The sequence below is a fragment of the Marmota marmota genome, unplaced genomic scaffold, assembly GCF_001458135.2.
Source record: "Marmota marmota marmota unplaced genomic scaffold, marMar, whole genome shotgun sequence".
In the NCBI taxonomy this organism is placed as follows: domain Eukaryota; kingdom Metazoa; phylum Chordata; class Mammalia; order Rodentia; family Sciuridae; genus Marmota; species Marmota marmota.
The window spans coordinates 19705475-19723326 of record NW_025999842.1 but is presented as its reverse complement, the minus strand read 5'-3'; the positions used below and the strand labels follow the sequence as shown (position 1 = coordinate 19723326).

At 32.8% G+C, this 17852-nt stretch overlaps 1 protein-coding gene across 4 annotated transcripts in view; it reads left to right on the top strand.

Moving 5' to 3' along the window:
* The window catches only part of Pnisr (PNN interacting serine and arginine rich protein), a 24979-nt gene extending 7127 nt beyond the window's left edge, over window positions 1–17852 (top strand). For 2 of the 4 annotated variants that reach the window (XM_015499565.2, XM_015499559.2), the window contains 11 exons: window positions 2724–2837; window positions 4544–4732; window positions 6093–6316; window positions 7733–7904; window positions 8959–9149; window positions 10936–11073; window positions 13106–13205; window positions 13917–13970; window positions 15110–15280; window positions 16164–17250; window positions 17501–17852. In XM_015499565.2, the coding sequence (XP_015355051.1) occupies window positions 2750–2837; window positions 4544–4732; window positions 6093–6316; window positions 7733–7904; window positions 8959–9149; window positions 10936–11073; window positions 13106–13205; window positions 13917–13970; window positions 15110–15280; window positions 16164–17250; window positions 17501–17531 (2445 nt within the window). In that variant the 5' untranslated portion in view covers window positions 2724–2749 and the 3' untranslated portion in view covers window positions 17532–17852. The other 2 variants (XR_007351110.1, XM_048812762.1) reach the window with 2 other exon arrangements.

Genomic DNA, 17852 nt, shown 5'->3' with positions numbered 1-17852 from the left:
TTTAATATTTATTTTTTAGTTATAGGTGGAAACAATGTCTTTATTTTACTTTATGCGGTGCTGAGGATCGAACCCAGTGCCTCATGCATGCTAGGTGATCGCTCTCCCTCTGAGCCACAACCCCAGCCCCCATGCATTGAATTCTGATAAAAGCTGTTAAAGTTTGGAAACACAGCAAAGTTGTGCTTAGGTCAGCATATTCATTCTCATAAATATAGGTCAACAAATTTCTTATTAACCTTGAGAAATACCATAAACAAAAAGACCACTCAGTTATTATTCATTTGGTGTTGTCCTGTACTGTGTGGAAAATGAAAAGATGGAAAAATTTTTCTTTGTTTTTGTTTGTCTTTGCTAATTTTCAAACAGACTTTTATAGAAAAATCTGAATTAAGCTAGGACACGGTGGCATATGCCTGTAATCTCGGCTCCTTTGGAGGCTGAGGCAAAGGGTTGGTGATGCAGCTCAGTGGTAAGGTACTTGCCTCATATGTTTGAGGCCCTGGATTCAATCTGAGTACCACCGAAAAAATTGAATTAATGCATTTTATTACCTTATTTATACCATTTAAGTTAATGCCAGGCAGACAAAAATATTTTCAAATGTTTGTCCCCTTTTTCTCATTTTCTAAATTGTTTGACATTATATTGTATGGTGAATGGATTGTTCAAGTAGATAACATGTTTAGAAAGTGTTTTAAAAAAAAAGATTTTAAGAAGCTTTGCCTCTTTATTTTCAGTGTATCTCTTTTCCTTAACTTTATAATGGTAAAATAATTCCCCATTATCAAGTTAACAGAAAGTAAACTTTAATGTGGAAATAATCACACTTTTATGTTGTATCTCTGAAATTTATTCTGTTGTAATCGTCATAATCTAAGAACATACACATTCTCCCTCACACCATCTCAGTATATAAATATTTGTGCTGTTAGGTGAATCAACCTAAGTTTTAAACAGAAGGAGAATCTCTGAGTCAGTTAAAATAGCAGTTGGTATTGCTTTTTGGTGTTTCCTTTTGATTTGTTAACTTTAATTAAAACTGAAATTAAAGTTACTTTTTGAGGGCTCTGATGACTAATTTAGCTTTAAAGGACTTTAAAGTTGGGAAATAAGGGAGGAAGTGGGGGTAGAAGAAAGAAACACTGAAAAGATTTTAAAAAGAAGTATATTTAGCTTGGAACTGATGTCCAATTCCAGTTGTGGTGCTATGTAGTACTAGTTTTGTTTTCTTCTACTGATGGTGATGCAATAAACTATATTAGTATAACCAGAAGACAAGTAGTTTTGCCTTTTAAAGTAATCGTGATAACAAAGAAATGTACCACCCCTGATCCACAAAGAAATCAGAATCAACCACTAACAGAACTATATAAGGTTCTGAGAATACTGCAAAGACTGGAATTGCATTTCCCTAATTGCTAATGATGTTGGATATTTTTTTTCATGTATTTGTTGACCATTTGTATTTCTTTTTTTGAGAAGTATTTATTTGCCCATTTATTAATTGGGTTGTTTTTTGGTGTTAACTTATTTTGGATTCTTTATATATTCTGGATATTAATTCTCTGTCAACAAATAGCTAGCAAAAATTTTCTCCCATTCTGTAGGTTCTCTTTCACATTCTTGTTTCCTTTTGCTGTGCAGAAGCTGTTTGATTTGATGCCATCCCATTTATTAATTCTTAGCATTATTTACTAAGTTTTAGGGATCCTATTGAAAGTTGTTACCTGTTATGTTGCCTGTTGTATCCATTTTCTTTTATGAGTTACATAGTTTCTGGTCTAATTCCTAGGTCTTTAATCTATTTTGAATTGACTTTTGTGCAGGGGAAGAGAGAAGGATCTAGTCTCTCTTTTCTTGAATAGGGTTATATATCAATGATAAAGTACGAAGATAATAGACTTGTAGGAATTTAAAATTTTTTTATTAGAAAAGTTTTCAGGATTATTTACAAAAAAGCAGGCTAGTTATGATGACCCACTCACAATTTTTCAATCTATTTAACATGTTAAGAAACCAGGTCTTGGAGATTCTCTCACTTTCTGGCTTTGTCTGATTGTTTTTTCAGATATTGTTTATGTCATTTTTTTAATCTTCTATAATTTCTTTAGTTTCAGTTAAACATTTTTGGTAAGAATATTCATAGTGATTTTGGGAACATAGTACTTCCATTCATAGACACCTCACAATCTTTGGGGATGGTATTTTGGTAACCTGTGAATTTGATTTCTCATCAACTTTTCTTCCAAGTTTTCCTGAATCAATTATTAGATTTGGCATTATGGCAGTTTTCTAATTCTATTCCACTGTCTGCATTTATTAACTATAATTATAAGGAGAAACTTTCTTCATCAGCTATCGCTATTTAGTTACTCTTTTTAGGAGTCATTTGGAGGGAGAATAAAAACTTTGTATAATTTTCAAAAAAATCAGATTTCCAGAAAATTTTATATTCTTATATTTTTTACCCTTTTTAAGCTAAGTTGATTAGAGCTTTTCTTTTTTTGGCCACCAAACTCTAACATGAGCATTAATATAAAATTTTCTACTCTTTCTGACCAACCTAAAAATTCTAGTCATCTCTGGTAATATATTGATCAGAATTTTAGAGCTCTAATCACATTAATGTATCATCATATAATAATTTCTGGTGTGTACGGATTAAAAATTAAAGAACTTGCAGTGTAATTTTTAAACTATGTTTAATTTTTTGAAAATAGAAAATCAGTATATTTTTAAAGAAAGAATGTGGGATCAAGGAGGACAGCCGTGGCAGCAATGGCCCTTGAACCAACAACAATGGATGCAGTCATTCCAGCATCAACAGGATCCAAGTAAGAAAAAATTGAATTTGATAAGGAGTGGGGCGGGTATTTAGAAATGGAGAGGTGATAGGTAACAGAATTGGGATTCATTTTGAATCATTTTATGATCAAAATGTAACTTTTATCATTAACAGCCTTGCCATAACATATGTAATAAGAATTTTTCTTTGAAAGACTTCCCCCAAGGATAGAAAGCTTTATAAAGATTTTACATATTAGTGTGTGTTATTTTTCCAAAGAAATAAAAAAAAAGCATAAAATTTACTGCTTGAATAGAGCATACTTTAATTCTTTTTTCTTTTTTTTTTTTTTTTTTTTGGTGGTGCTGGGGATTAGAATACAGGGCCTTGGGCATACAAGGCACACACTCTACTACTGAGCTATATCCCTAGCCCCTGTTGTTAATTCTGAATCTTACACAATTAGATCAAATTCAGTGTATGCTATACCATAGCACTTTTAAGATTTCTTTTCACTGTGGAATATTTCAAGCATATATAAATATAGAAGAATAATATAGGGAGCTTCTCCCTCTCCCCCATATGTTTCTTTTTTCTTTTCTTTTTTTTTTTTAAAGAGAGAGGAGAGAGAGAGAGAGAGAATGAATGAATTTTTTTAATATATATTTCTTAGTTTTCGGCTGATACAACATCTTTGTTTGTATGTGGTGCTGAGGATCGAACCCGGGCCGCACGCATGCCAGGCGAGCACGCTACTGCTTGAGCCACATCCCCAGCCCCCCATATGTTTCTTTACTTTAACATTTGTTTATGTTATGGCCAACTTTATAATCTGATGCCATTTGTTTTTTTATTATCTACATAACATTCTGTTGTAGGATCATACTATAATTTAACAAAGCCTACTTTTGGATATTTGTTTACAGCTTTTTATTTTTGAAACATCATAATTTTGTGTACATATCATTATTAACTTGTTTAATTTTTTTTTAAGTAAAAGAGCTAGGTTTGCTAGGTTGCAGTTGCAGATTTTGAAAGTTAGAGATACACATTGCTAAGTTTAACTTCATCCAGATTATGCCAAATCTGAATTTCACTGAAAGTATGTGAGATTGTCTATTTAATCTTTACTGAACTGAGATGTGAAAAAGATGTGTCCCATTCTATTTTATTTGTTTTATTAATAATATTTGATCTTAAGCTGGAGAAGAAGTGTAGAGACCTTCAAGATAGTGAGGGACAATGAGTTTTGAGTGAAGAATGACTACAAAGTTGTTAAGGAAACTGTATTTTGACTGGAGAAGGGAGCCTTAAAGAAGGGCAATCCGGAGAGGAGCAGGGAGAGATAACTATACTTATTCAGATCTGTAGGCTCAAAGATAGGCCTGGAAAGAAGAATATAGTACATGCTAAGGAAGAAATGGTTGACTTTGATTACTTTTATGGTGGTTTAAAAAGAGGCAGCAGGAGACTTTTTAAAAACTTAGTAAAAGTAAGATGCAGGGCATTAACGTCCTATGAGTTACTATGAGTAATGGGTTAAAAGTGTCTTTGTGGAGTTCATTTTAGAAGATGTTAAGTAGATTATGCTGAGGCCTGAGTATGGATTAGTTTCTAAGCATCTTTTGAGGTATAACATTCTATAAAATTTAAAAGTTTTATTAAGGAATAACTGAGATACTTGTTTTATTAGAGGCACTGTTCTTTTTTAGCTCCTACATTCTGAATGTTAAATTCTTTGTTAATTTACGTTAGGCCAGATTGACTGGGCAGCATTGGCTCAGGCTTGGATTGCCCAAAGAGAAGCTTCAGGACAGCAAAGCATAGTAGAACAACCACCAGGAATGATGCCAAATGGACAAGATATGTCTGCAATGGAATCTGGTCCAAACAATCATGGGAATTTTCAAGGGGATTCCAATTTTAATAGAATGTGGCAACCAGGTTTGTTTACATTTTCCAAATTTTAGGACTGTTTTTAAAATAAAGTGAAGGTTAATGGTAAATTAATTTGCTTAGTTTTATGACTTCTTGAAATTAATGCTCTTTAAAGAATAGGCAGTCTCAATTTGATTTGACCTTGACATTTAGGGGTTAAAATTATTCTGTGCTCATTCTGCTAGCATTGTGGCACTCAGTTTGATTCTTTTCTTGGTTCTTCATTCCTAGGCTGACAGGGGCTGGGAACACTCTGGAAACCTCACTTGGCATCTAGGGAAGAGAGCATTCTTTGTCTCTCTGTTGCAACCTCTGGCCTTTTCAGAAGCAGCACTGGCAGAGTACATGTCTAGCCTCTAATTAAAGAAAAATTGTGTCACTATGTGACAAATAAGTCTGTCAAATATACTCTGCCCCTACCATCCACCCATCTTACTCTTTCCTTTTTTCTGATAGTGAAGATCTTCCATAAGTTTCTGTTTGTTTTATTTTTTTGTTTGTTTGTTTTTTTTAATTCACAGTATGATTTAGATTCCTTGGCTAATTCCATGGCTTGTATTTTTATTGTTTTTTAATAATCACTTTAAACTATTTATAGAAGAATTTCTCATTTGGGTATGCTGATGGTGAAGTCATATTCCCGTTTCCCTATTTATTGTTTCTCATGTTACTATAAAAAAATGGAAATACAGGAAGGAATTCCCTAACACTATTTTAAAAATAAGAAATATTCTAATTTTTGATATTGTGAGGTGATTTATTTCTAGCTTTCCTGAAAGCCAAATTTTCTCAAGTTTGAAAATGTTTTAATCCCCAAGTTCAAGTTTATAAATGACTCACCCTGGCATCCCCATTCACCAGTTTTACTCTACTGGTTTTCTTTGTGACCCTGGTAAAGTTATTTAACATCTGTGTGCCTCAATTTCCCTTCATGAAATGGGCAAAAATAATATCTGATTTCCCCTACCTCACAGGGATGTTGTGAGGATAAATGTGTTCATGGAAGAAAGAACTTATATAAAAATTTAAGTATTATTTTTATGGTGTTTTTGAACAAGAATAGAAAAATTCAAAAAGTTTCTGTGGATTTATGTTACATTCGTTAAAAATAATTTTGGGCATTTGATTCCCATTTGTTTAGGATGTGAATTAGAATGGATTTAACTCATTTGAATTATTTATAAGATAGTTTAGTTCTTTGCCTATTTGTAAGATATACAAAAGGAATTTGACCAAGAAGTCATAAATTGTTTTTTAAAAAATCTGTTTCTTTACTGAAAAATCTAGCTTTCTTGAAATCTTAAAAATTTGTGTTGATTTTGTTATAACCCCCTGTTGAATATTTTTATGCCTAAATCCTAAATAGAATGGGGAATGCATCAGCAGCCCCCACACCCCCCTCCAGATCAGCCATGGATGCCACCAACACCAGGCCCAATGGACATTGTTCCTCCTTCTGAAGACAGCAACAGTCAGGACAGTGGGGAATTTGCCCCTGACAACAGGCATATATTTAACCAGAACAATCACAACTTTGGTGGACCACCCGATAATTTTGCAGTGGGGCCAGTGAACCAGTTTGACTATCAGGTGAAAGATATTTTGTTGCTTTAATATTGTAGATGTGCACGTAATCCATTTTTGGAAGTATCTCATCAAGAATACCTAAGATATGTGTTTCACTTTTCAGAGTTGTACAGATAAGCATGTACAGTGTCTCAGAAAAGTTGTCAATTTATTACAATTATTAGATTTTTATTTTCTGATTTTTTTATTTGATTAGGAAAACAGTATAAAGAAACATTAGAGGAAATTTTGGGTAAAATTAAAAAATGTATAAATTCAATAGTTATATGATTCTTTGTTTCTAATTTCAAAGTGATACATTTAAGTATTGAATAAAGTTTAGAAAATGCACAGTAGTTGAATACATTATTTATCAATAATAGATTATTTTTAAGACGTTAATAATACACATGAACATAGATCATCTTCCTAACTCTAGGTCCTTCTGCTATGTAGAATTATGACTTTTCTAGTGGCTTTGTTGTTGTTGTTGTTGTTGTTGTTTTCCCATTCCGACATGACATGTTAATGGACTTGTACATGATATCCTTTGTAACATCCAGTTCATTCCTAGGGACATAGAACTCTATGGGGAATAGTGTTATTATGTGAGACTTTATTTTCTGTATTTACTCTGCTATGGTCTACCCATAAGTTATAATGCTAGATGACATTTTGAAATAACTGATTGCAGTTGTTACTTTATAAACGGAGCTGTCATGATTTAAAATTTGAAAAGCCCCATATAATATTTCGCTAATTCCAAGGTAAATTTGGTAGTGTATTTGCCTTGAGATCGAGTTAATATGTATTCAGATATTGGTTGTATAAGCTCTCACTTTCTATACGTATATGGTGGTTTTATTTTATTTTATTTTTTTAAGAAACATAGTGATAGAGAGCTTCTACTTACCCATTTTACTTGTGAATCCCATGCTAACAAGACAAAGAATTTTCTTTATTGGCAACAGGCCTTAGAAAAGCCTCTGAAAAATAGCAGAATTGCAAAAAAAAATTACTGTAATAATTCATTTCTTTCTTTGCTTATATATAAATAGATTCTGCAGGATTATAGGAACAACTTGAGTTCAGTAGAAAAAGGAAGTTTAAATTGACAAGAAATTTCCTATATTTTCTAATTAAAAGAAAATTTGATATTTCATGTATTGGTGCCAGTAGGGCTTCTATACAATTGAAAATAGTGTATCAGCTGAGTTTTAGAAGGCTCTTTACATTTAATAGGCAAAAATCTTTATCTTTCTTAAGAGAAGTAAGCCTAGGTTCTTGGGGCTTACAGAAATATCGGTGGATGTTAGAACCATGGAGTTCTTGGATTTGCTGCACACATGGATTTCTACTGTCCCAGTTCATAACACACGTGTGTCCCAGAGAGTGTATTTTTTTTAAATTGAAGAAAAATAAAATGCAATACTCTTTCAGCATGGGGCTGCTTTTGGTCCACCGCAAGGTGGATTTCATCCTCCTTATTGGCAACCAGGACCTCCAGGACCTCCAGCACCTCCCCAGAATCGGAGAGAAAGGCCATCATCATTCAGGGATCGGCAACGCTCACCTATTGCACTTCCTGTGAAGCAGGAGCCTCCACAAATTGGTAGCTATTTAAGTTTGTTGAACCACAATTGGCATGATTTCTTTATCACTGTAAAAAGGGTGTCTTTATTTTCTTAAATTGTTTTAATGCCTCTGATATGTTAAAAATTGGTGCTTGAAAACCCTATCATTTTAATAATATAAAACCTTAAAATTACACAAAAGATGCTGATTTATAAAAGATTTTGAATAGTCTTTAAATATTTACCTTAAGTTCTATATTTTGTGATAAAATGCAATTTTTGATGACTAGAGAATCTTGCAGTTTTCTTCAATGTTGATATTTCAGTACATTATGCAGTTCTATGAACAGTTCTCCCTTTTTAAACCTGACTCTTCTCCATCTTGGGTCTTTTTTTACTTTCAGTTCATCTGGTACACTGTGGCCAAATTAATTTTCCTTTGATTATTTCACTCTCCATAAGTATTTTGGCAGAAAACTTCAATTTTTAAATAACCTTAAAGCTAATTTATTGCCAGTGCCAGTTTACATAAATACTACTTTTATCTGGAAAGTTACAAATCATCTAACATTTAATTGACTAGAACATTTAAAGTCTTTTCTTTTTATATTTTAGGAAGATTCTAATTATGGCTTTTTTAACTTAATGAATTCTTAGTGTGAAAATTTAGTTGTGCTTTTATTTGACTCTGCTTTCATATTTTAGGAAACAACTTAATATAGAATTTCACCCACACACATATTACTGACTTTTTAACTTTATGCATATTCATTTATCTCTTTAAGCTTCAGTTTCTTCACCTATGAAAGAGATCAGATAATAATGGTAATCTCTTCTGACTTTTGTAAGGATTAAATGAGGTGACAGTTTAGTGTGTGTTTTTTTTTTTTTTTTTTTTTTTTGTGCCCTGGCAAATTATAAGCATTTGAACATATTTGATATTACTTTGAAAATGGGATGGTTTTAAAGAAAAACATGATATTGATGGGCTTTGTGTTTTATTTTTACTCACAAGTTTGTAGAAAACTTGTAGAAGGAACTCAATTGTTATGATTTTTGCCTGACTTGTATATATTTTTTGGTGTAAAACAGATGCAGTAAAACGCAGGACTCTTCCAGCTTGGATTCGTGAAGGTCTTGAAAAAATGGAACGTGAGAAGCAGAAGAAATTAGAAAAAGAAAGAATGGAACAACAACGTTCACAGTTGTCCAAAAAAGAAAAGAAGGCCACAGAAGATGCTGAAGGAGGAGATGGCCCTCGCTTACCTCAGAGAAGTAAATTTGTAAGTAGAAGCCTTTGGCAAGAAACTCCCTGTGATAATTTTGTCTGTGCAAAAACTTTGAGATTGATAATTATAAGAAAAATTAATGTTTCTGACATTACTTGCAGTAAGTATTCTGGGGTTTATTGTTTAATGTATTATGGGGAAAAAGTAGATGAAGGAAAGAGGAACTATGAGTTTATAAAACATTTTATTCCAGAAAGAGATTATTCCATCAGATTCTGAATTGGTCTAAACAAATCTATATTCTTTCATTCTTGTTCAGCTGACTCCCTAAAACTATATTAAATGGCAGTAGAGCTCTGGGGTTGTGGCTCAGTGGTAGACCACTTGGCCTAGTATGTATAAGGCACTGGGTTTGATTCTCAGCACTGCATATAAATAAATAAAATAAAGTCCATTGACAACTAAAAAAAAAAAAAACTTAAATGGCAATAGAGAAAATAACTCTGCCCTTCTTATGAGTAAATACTTACACCTAAGGATGTAATATATTTCATTGTTGTTGACATGAGTACTGAAAATCACTGTGTTTTAAGTCTTTTAATCTTCATTCATCAGTTAAATGGCATGAGAAGTTTAGGAATTTTTCAATTCAGCATTAACATGTTCCTAGCTGGTATGACAGCCACATCAGTACCCAATATGTAACTCAGGAAACGGGTCTTCCCCTCAGGGCCATTTTCTGCTTCAAAGGTAAGTTTCAAGTACAGCAGGATAACTGGATTTTGGTCTTTGGTTTTCCTCAAAGATCTTAGGTTAATTTTATTTTTCTTCCAAAACACCTCTGCCAAATCTATATAGATGTTATGAAATGAGAAAGAATAAACACCATTAGAATTTACCTTTTCTAAAGATCAAAGAAGATCTTTATGTGACACAGTGGCTCTCCAGATTTCTTTTAGTGTCTTCAAAAAACTGGAGATTGTCCTCCCAAATGCCTTTGTGTTTGTATTGCATATATTTGTCCCTTGGTTCAAATAGTCTTTCCATAATAGTATTTAAATAGCTATCTTATCTTTTTCTTAATAGCATTGCAGGGAGTTATGATAATGGGATTTTTGGATTTTGTTGCTGCTGCTGTGGTTGTTTTTGACTAAGCAAGGGTCCCCTTTTTAGGGTATGGTATCTAGACATTGAAACCTAAAACTATAAAGAGATACAGACAAACTGCTGGCATTTTCTTAGTCTCAAGTAAACCTAATTTCTTATGTATCTGTCTACTGTTAAGTTTCAGGGCAAGCTGAGATCTTGGAACCGACCAGGGATTTTTCATATTAAGTCACATGTTAGGTAAATGGCTTAAATATATAGTTGTAAAAATTATTTTGACTAGTACTGCTATGGTCCATTTATCTAAAATTCTACAAGCCACTTATTTTGGGGCCATCCTGTATAATGGATATCAATTAAATTTTGTCTCTGACTGGGATATTTTTCTGGTTATTTGTAAAATAAGTTCAAAATTGACCAAAGAGAAAAGAAAATTGAAAAAATAATTTATTTTTATCAGCCTCTTTACATTCCTTCATGGGTTATACTTTAAACTACCAAATGAAATCTGTACTACAAAAACGTAATTTAGAGGGGCTAGAAGGGTGCTCAGTGGTAGAACACATGCTTAGCATCCAGGAGTTTGATCCCAGCACCAAATAAGAAAAACAGTGTAATTCAGAGAGCAGTTTCACTTGTATGTTTTTGTTTCATCAACTTTAACTTCAGGTTTTGTATTTTTCATAAAGATTTTATATTATACATCAATTTGGACTACTAATTATTTTTGTAGGATAGTGATGAGGAAGATGAAGATACTGAAAACATTGAGGCTGCAAGCAGTGGAAAAATCACCAGAAGTCCATCTCCAGTTCCTCAGGAAGAGCAAAGTGAACCAGAGATGACTGAAGAAGAGAAAGAATATCAAATGGTATCATGTTAAGTTCTTATTATGTATAAGGATTTGTGTATAATGTTTTAAAATTGATTGGTTATCTAAAACATTTAAATGGAGGAATCTGAAACAGTTATGAACTATTTCTTCATATATGTAGATTGCTAGGCAAATTATGTCTACAAGATTCAAATAATACCCCTACCACTACTACCCTGAAAGAATTCGAATAATATAAATAAATCACAAAATCATAACCTATAAAGCAGTTATTAAGCTCGTTTCTTAATATCAGTGATGTAATTAAACAGGATTTTACTGGTTGAGACCCAAGAGAATATGTTGATCACTTACTTAAAAAAAAAAAAATTAAGATGTAGATGGACACAATACCTGTATTTTTATTTATTTATTTTGGAACCAGGGATTGAACACAGGGGTGCTTAACCACTGAGCCACATCGGCATCCCTTTTTGTATCTTATTTAGATACAGTGTTTCACTGAGTTGCTTAGGGCCTCCTTAAATTGCTGAAGCTGGCTCTGAACTCACCATCTTCCTGCCTCAGCCTCTTGAGTTTCTGGGATTACAGGTACATACCACTGTGCCTGGCAATACCTTTATTTTATTTATTTATTTTTATGTGATGCTGAGAGTGAATCCAGTGCCTCTCTCATGCTAGGCAAACACTCTACCACTGAGCTACAATCCCAGCCCTGATCCGTTATTTTCTAAGGTTTTTTTTTTTTTTTTTTTAATATATTTTAGTTGTAAATGGACCTTTATCTTATTTATATGCGGTACTGGGACTCGAACCCAGGGCCTCACACATGCTAGGCAAGTGCTCTACCACTGAGCCACAACCCCAGCCCCTTGTTTTGTTTTTTTAAGTAGAAATACTGAGAAAGATTAGAAGAATTTACAGAAAAATAAGTTTAGGAAGCACTGGGATTGAACAGAGTTAATTGTATTTCTTCATTGTAATAGTTTTTAAAGCCTTTGTTATCTATAAAGTATATTGTCAGTTTGTGAGATTAGGAGAATAATGTGATGTACTTCCCATATTGCAAGACCAGAGGTATTTGAAACATTGAGATAATATCAATTCAATCTGCTCTCATTTTAATAGATGGGTAATTAGAAGCATAGAGAGGGTAGGGGACTAAGAGTCTACATTTCAAACAGTTCTTGGTAGCCAAATCAGTGCAAAAATCCAGTTCATACTCCAAACCTAGTATACTCTCCATCTTACGCGACATTAAATTTTATTTAAATAGCTGATATAGTTTATGAGTTACATTATGGTAGTCAAGAATAAAAGAACTTCATCTGGTAGTCCTTAACTTTCCTTGCCCTCTCCCCCATTGATATTTTTAACCTAACCTTAAGAAGTGATTAAGAAACTGATACCGTACTGCTTACCAGTATTATTAAACGAAAGCCTACTTCTTTAATTTTAAAGCACCTATAGAAATTTTTATTAGAAACTTTTAACTTTTTGTGTCATTCTAGAATAAAAATTCAGTGTTTGGGGGCAGAAGTGTCATTCAGTGGTAGAACGCTTTCCTAGCACATGTGAGACACAGTTCAATCTTCTCAGGACCACATTAAAAAAAAATTAAAGTAAAAACAAACAAAACAAAGAATTCAGTCTCTATAGATGAACTTTTTTTTTTTTAAATCCTCATGACTTTGAAATTTTTAAGTTTCAGTGTTTTAGAATAGCTTTCAAGATAGATTGTTCTTGGAATGGCTGCTCTGATCTCAAAATGATGCTTGATGAAGTGTTTTTGCCACACATAGTGACATATACCTATAATCCCAGTGACTTGAGAGACTGAAGCAGGAGTGTCTCAAGTTGGAGGCCAGTCTCTGCAACTTAGCAAAACCCTGTCTCAAAATAAAAAAAACAGCTCAGTGGTAATGCACTCAGTAGTAATCAGTAATCAGTCCTTAGTACCAAAAAGAAAAAAAAAAAAAGGCTTTGAATTTTAACTTTTTGAAAATACCAAGCTGTATTCTTAACTATAATAATAAATAAGAAACTGTGTATAAATATTTTTCCTTAGATGTTGCTGACAAAAATGCTTCTGACTGAAATTCTGTTGGATGTCACAGACGAAGAAATTTATTATGTAGCCAAAGATGCACACCGGAAAGCAACGAAAGGTATATTGTGGGTGTTCTTGGTTTTGTTTTTCTGGGGGAATTTTGGTTTTATTGATTATTTTGGACTTTTGTTGTCCTCTGAATTACTATATAGATATTTAAATAATCTCCATGCATGTTTTAACTCTTTGGGAAAGATTAGATTCATAAATACCATATTAAAACTATACAAATATATTTATCTGACCTACCTGAACACAAATTAGCAATCATGCTGTTGTCCTATAACATGTATTGTGGCAAATTTCTGATGTTCAATTTATTTCACCTGATTTTTTCTTTATAGATACCATGGTATCAATATATGACTTATAGTATAATATATTTGACAATGAATTTTTAATTTGCACTTTGTGAATTTTCATTTTTATCACTTATAATTCTCACAGAAACAAGTGATTTCCAGCCCCCCATGATTTTAGTAACACTTTAAATACATATTGAAGACAAAAATTATGTGCTGTATCTCAGAAATACAGTTGTACTAGTCAACATTTTTCCTAGTTATAAACCAATTTCAGCTCACATCAGAATTAAAATTTCAAAGCCAGACATGCTACTGGTTTAAAATGAATGTTATGTTTTTAATGTTTCTTCTCTCCCCAAAAAGCAGCAATAGTAGTAGATTTAACAATACCATAGACTCTCATGACTATGAAATCGTGGCTATTTGTGTTAACATGTTGTTCCTGTTGTTGATGTGATACAAAGCTCCTGCAAAACAGCTGGCACAGTCCAGTGCACTGGCTTCCCTCTCTGGACTCGGTAAGTGTTTTCCTTATTTGTGAGAGGGCCTAAAGGGAAAAAAAAAAATCACACTTACCTTGTTTCTCCACATGTTCTGTATTGAAACTGCACTATTCTTACTCATTTTATAAAACCTAGATCTCAGGGTTATATCAGTTTCTAAAAAGCTTTCTTATTTTTTTTTTTTACTTAAAGCAGTCATATTCGGACTATTAGAAATGTAATGGTTAATTGTAGGTTATTGGGGCAAGTTGAATGAAGGATTTCCTCATTAATTGCTCCAATATGTATATTGTATAAATGTATAGTTATATATATAGTTTGTACTTAAGAAGTCATAATTTAGCCATGATAGTATCTAAGCTCACTTTCAGAATTATTGCATACATACCTTAGGCATTTGTCTATCCACTAATGCTTTTAATGGCTTTTATATGAATTGTATTGCAACAAGTCAAGTTTTAATATAGAGAAAAGGGTCTACTTATCAGGATAACTGTAGTGATGTGTTCAGAATTTGCTGTTTGCATGATACATTATCAAGGTTCTAAAACTTGAATTTGCCTTTTCTACATCTTCATTTCATAAATTTTGTGAGGTACAAGATAACTGGGTAAAACCAAATGCCCATATGGTTTTGTTATGGTTACTATTTAGATCACTTCAGGGTGGGGAGTAGTTTCAGTGTCATATCAGTTTTATACCAATGAGAATTACAGTATACTAATTTTAGGGAAAAAATGCTTAGTATCCTACCTGAGATTCCTAAACTTTGGACAATGAAAGATTTAACTTTAGAAATATTTTCAGAATCATCATAAATTCTATTAAGATAGTTGAATTGATTAAGCTTTAGTGAGACTATTACTACCCTGTTAAATGGTTTTGTTGGCCAGTGTGGATAGTGAAACAGCCATTATCATGATTCCATAATGGTGAAAAATATATAAAATACCCCAGAAAGAATAAGATATAAAGTTGTCTCAGTGTTCAAAAAACTCCTTAAACATTTGAATTTATGCTTCTCCCCACCCCGAATAAGCATATTCTTCCAGGAAAAGGCAATAATAAAAAAATGAGCTTTCTTCTCGGACCTTAAAAAGTTTTTAATGATAGCATAATTTTTTCATATGATAGACTGAGCTTTATGCACACAGGTGGACTGGGTGGTTACGGATCAGGAGACAGTGAAGATGAGAGGAGCGACAGAGGCTCTGAGTCATCTGATACTGATGATGAAGAATTGCGGCACCGAATCCGGCAAAAACAGGAAGCTTTTTGGAGAAAAGAGAAAGAACAACAGCTATTACATGATAAACAGATGGAAGGTATATCTTTTAAACTATCAGGATAGAATGAATTTTGAGTCTAGATTTCAAGTAATATGTGTTATAACTGAAACCAAGGTCACAAATTTTTCATTGTTTTGGGAGCCATTCATTCCAGTGGCTGTAAGCTAATCTATTTAGAGCAACTTTATTTCTTGTTAAAATTGTTGAAATGAAAAAGAAGATTTTTTTTAAGTGGAGGAATGTTATTTGTAAGACTGTTGACAAGTAGGTTGGATATATGGGCATAAGGAAAGAAGGCCTTGAAATTTTTTATTTAAAATACTTTACCTGAGGGCTGCTTTTAAGGGTTTATATAATACTAGGAATAATGAAAGAGAATATTAGAATTTCTTTTTTGAAAAATGTTAGACAATTTTTAAAGATGATTTTTAAGAGTTACCTGCTCAAATTTTTCTATGAATCACTTACTTTCCTTAAGTTGCTGTAATTGAACAAAAGGGAAAACTTTTTTCCCTTCATATGCATCTCCACACTTTAATACTCTTTGTGACTACCAGAATGGTAGCTAATTAGTAACATGTAGCTATTGAGTATTTAGAATGTGGCTAGCCTACACTGAGAGGTGCTGTAAGGTATAAAATACATACTAGATTTCAAAGATTATACATTAAAAAAGTAGAATATTCAGTTCTAATATATTGGGTTAATAAAACATTCTAATTAATTCCTTCTGATTCTTTTTACTTTTTTAATGTGGCTACTAGACAATTTTTGAATTTCTTATGTTGTTTATATACTAATTCTATTAAATAGTGCTGCTTTATTGTTAGAACCTGATACCTTGAAATTTGGTAGTATAGGTTTTTTTGTTTTAAGTTCAACTTTTCATAGCCTTTCTTTTTGTCTTTTTCTGTTTCAGAAGAAAAGCAACAAACAGAAAGGGTTGCAAAAGAGATGAATGAATTTATCCATAAAGAGCAAAATAGTTTATCACTGCTAGAAGCAAGAGAAGCAGATGGTGATCTGGTTAATGAAAAGAAAAGAACTCCGAATGAAAATACGTCAGTTTTAGAACCAAAAAAAGAGCATAAAGAAAAAGAGAAACAAGGGAGGAGTAGATCAGGAAGTTCTAGTAGTGGTAGTTCCAGTAGCAATAGCAGAACTAGTAGTACTAGTAGTACTGTCTCTAGTTCTTCATACAGTTCTAGCTCAGGTAGTAGTCGCACATCTTCTCGGTCGTCTTCTCCTAAAAGGAAAAAGAGACTTAGTAGGAGTAGATCTCCAACAACTAAAGCTAGACGTAGCAGAAGTAGAAGCTACTCTCGCAGAATTAAAATAGAGAGTAATAGGGCTAGGATTAAGGTTAGAGATAGGAGAAGATCTAATAGAAGTAGCCTTGAAAGAGAAAGACGACGAAATCGGAGTCCTTCCCGAGAGAGACGTAGAAGTAGAAGTCGCTCGAGGGATAGACGAACCAGTCGTTCCAGTCGCAGTAGGAGTCGAGATAGGCGTAAAATTGAGGATCAACGTGGAAATCTTAGTGGGAGCAGTCATAAGCATAAAGGTGAGGCTAAAGAACAAGAGAGGAAAAAGGAAAGGAGTCGAAGTGTAGATAAAGATAGGAAAAAGAAAGATAAGGAAAGGGAGCGTGAACAGGATAAAAGAAAAGAGAAACAAAAAAGGGAAGAAAAAGATTTTAAATTCAGTAGTCAAGATGATAGGTTAAAAAGGAAACGAGAAAGTGAAAGAACATTCTCTAGGAGTGGTTCTATATCTGTTAAAATCATAAGACATGATTCTAGACAGGATAGTAAGAAAAGTACTACCAAAGATAGTAAAAAGCATTCAGGCTCTGATTCTAGTGGAAGGAGCAGTTCTGAATCTCCAGGAAGTAGCAAAGAAAAGAAGGCTAAGAAGCCTAAACATAGTCGATCGCGATCCATGGAGAAATCTCAAAGGTCTGGTAAGAAGGCAAGCCGCAAACACAAGTCTAAGTCCCGATCAAGGTAGTATACTTTTTAAAGTATTTTGTCTGATTTTTAAAAAAAATTTGACTGAATTTATTCAAAGTTGAAAGTGTCCTTTCTCTCTCTCTCTTTAATAAACTCAGTTTGGTACTTGGTACTTGATAAATGATCATAGTTTTAAATAACGTTAGAAATCCTATATAATACTATTTATTTTAAATTGCAGATTTTTAATTTCAAACACATTTTTATTTTTAAATTTTGTCTTTTCCCTTTTTTTTTTTTCCAGATCAACAACCCCTCCCCGTCGTAAGCGCTGAGGAATGATGTGGCAAGAATGCCATGATGTTGTTTTAAAAAATTCCATGAGTTTTAAGGGCTTGTCTCATTATAGAGGCACATTGTGGCTGTGTAGGTGAAACCAGAATTTTTTTTTTTTTTTTTTAATCTGTAAATAGGTGTATTTTTTTCCAAATGCTGCTCCAAGTTACTTAATAGGATTTCTTTGTATTACATTTTTTTCAAAAAATAGTGCATAATAAGACTATAAACATGCCATTCTCTTTCAGCTGTAATGTTCTTAAAATTATTCTCGAATGTACTGTGATGTCAATAAAGCTCTTTAGTTCATTTTTGTTAAA